This window comes from Apis dorsata, unplaced genomic scaffold (assembly GCF_000469605.1).
Source record: "Apis dorsata unplaced genomic scaffold, Apis dorsata 1.3 scaffold_265, whole genome shotgun sequence".
NCBI lineage: Eukaryota > Metazoa > Arthropoda > Insecta > Hymenoptera > Apidae > Apis > Apis dorsata.
In genome coordinates, this window is record NW_006263543.1 from 71,905 (window position 1) to 73,460 (window position 1,556).

A 1,556-nucleotide genomic window follows, 5' to 3' on the forward strand; every position below is an offset into this window, starting at 1 on the left:
TCAATTTATATCAAGGAAGAGTAAGCAATTTTCTATATAAAATTTTGATATGGTATAGTAGAAATACAGTGCTTGTAGCGCCAGTTATTCAGAACTATGATAAACAATCTCGAAAGAAGCATAACATCTTGTGCGATTTATAGAATAGTAATTTTTGTGTGAAGTTATTGACTTGTGTCGGGTTATAGGGTGTCGATAAGTATCATATATAAAGAAATAAATTTTAGTAAATAATTGAAATGGGTAGCACAGATAAAGCTGTGATCACGGGTTTTATATGTAGACTTTGCAGCAAAATGAACCGTTTCGTGATCCATATATACGGTGAAGAGGGTGAAAGAATGAAACTTGCTGAAAAAATAAATGCTTATCTCCCAATTACGGTAAAATAATTATGTACTTTTATATTTTTTTAAATCATTTTTATCAATATTATTAACAATATATATATTGTTAATAATATTGTTAATAAAATTTTTATATCTTGTATAACATTTTATATATGGCTGAATAAGATTTCAGCTTGTTTAAGTTATATTTTTAATTTTTTTTATATAAAATTTTTAACCATATTTGACAATATTGAATCAAATATAATAATTTAAAGAATCAAAACTGCACATCATGATAAAAAAAGTTCATTTTATTATAAATTTATTAAGTTTTTTTAAATATAATTATTATAGTTATATTAATTTATCAGAAGTTAATTTGAGTTATTTATTTATACATATTATATCTAGTTTATTATATATTTTAAGAACTTTTATATATAAAGAAAGTTTCTAATTTTTTAAAATATATATGCAAATATATAAATAATATTAGTATATAATAATAATATTATATAATATATTAATAAATAAATTTAATTTAAAAATTTAGAAATAAATATATAATTTTTATATTTTTGTCATATAGGTAAACATGAATGACCCATTACCTAAAACAGCTTGTCTACATTGTATCGAACGACTAGAAGCTCATCATGAATTAATGGGACAATTTTTATTAGCTAAACGAAGGTTAACAAAATCATCAACAGTTGCATCAACTTCAACACAAACTGTTGATACTGCGCCAACATCTAGTTCACCTCCATGTTGACATATAGAATTAAAAGCATATCTTTACGCTCAATATTATTAAACATTTTCTGTATCTTATTTGTATTGTTATTTGAATAATTTATTACTAGGAACATAATATTGTTAAAGAAAAAGGTATATACAATTAATCAATTCATTCAGCAATCCATAAAATTATTTACTTAATTTACTTGTCTTTAATGATTTTATACAAAATTTTTTCTTAAAATTATTCATTTATTGTATAAACTTTTTATTTTTTACACAAATTATAATTTTTTATTAATATTTTTATTAATATTATGAAATATATATAATAATTATTTCTTTGTATTTCATCACTTTTTCAAAAAATTAAAATTTTTTTTTATTATAATGAATAAAATTAAAATTAGGTATATTTATATAAATATCTTTAGCTTATTTGAATATTAATGTTCAAATTTTTCAATTAATATTTTATGTTAT

At 20.0% G+C, this 1,556-nt stretch overlaps 1 protein-coding gene across 1 annotated transcript; it reads left to right on the top strand.

Annotated features, from left to right (window-relative positions):
* Positions 1 to 56: 56 nt before the first annotated feature.
* LOC102679913 lies at positions 57 to 1,324 on the top strand. The gene is made up of 2 exons (XM_006616450.2): positions 57 to 383; positions 922 to 1,324. Exons 1-2 carry the CDS (start codon positions 240 to 242, stop codon positions 1,105 to 1,107), a joined length of 330 nt encoding a protein of 109 aa, XP_006616513.1. The 5' UTR covers positions 57 to 239; the 3' UTR covers positions 1,108 to 1,324.
* The last annotated feature ends 232 nt before the right edge of the window (positions 1,325 to 1,556 follow it).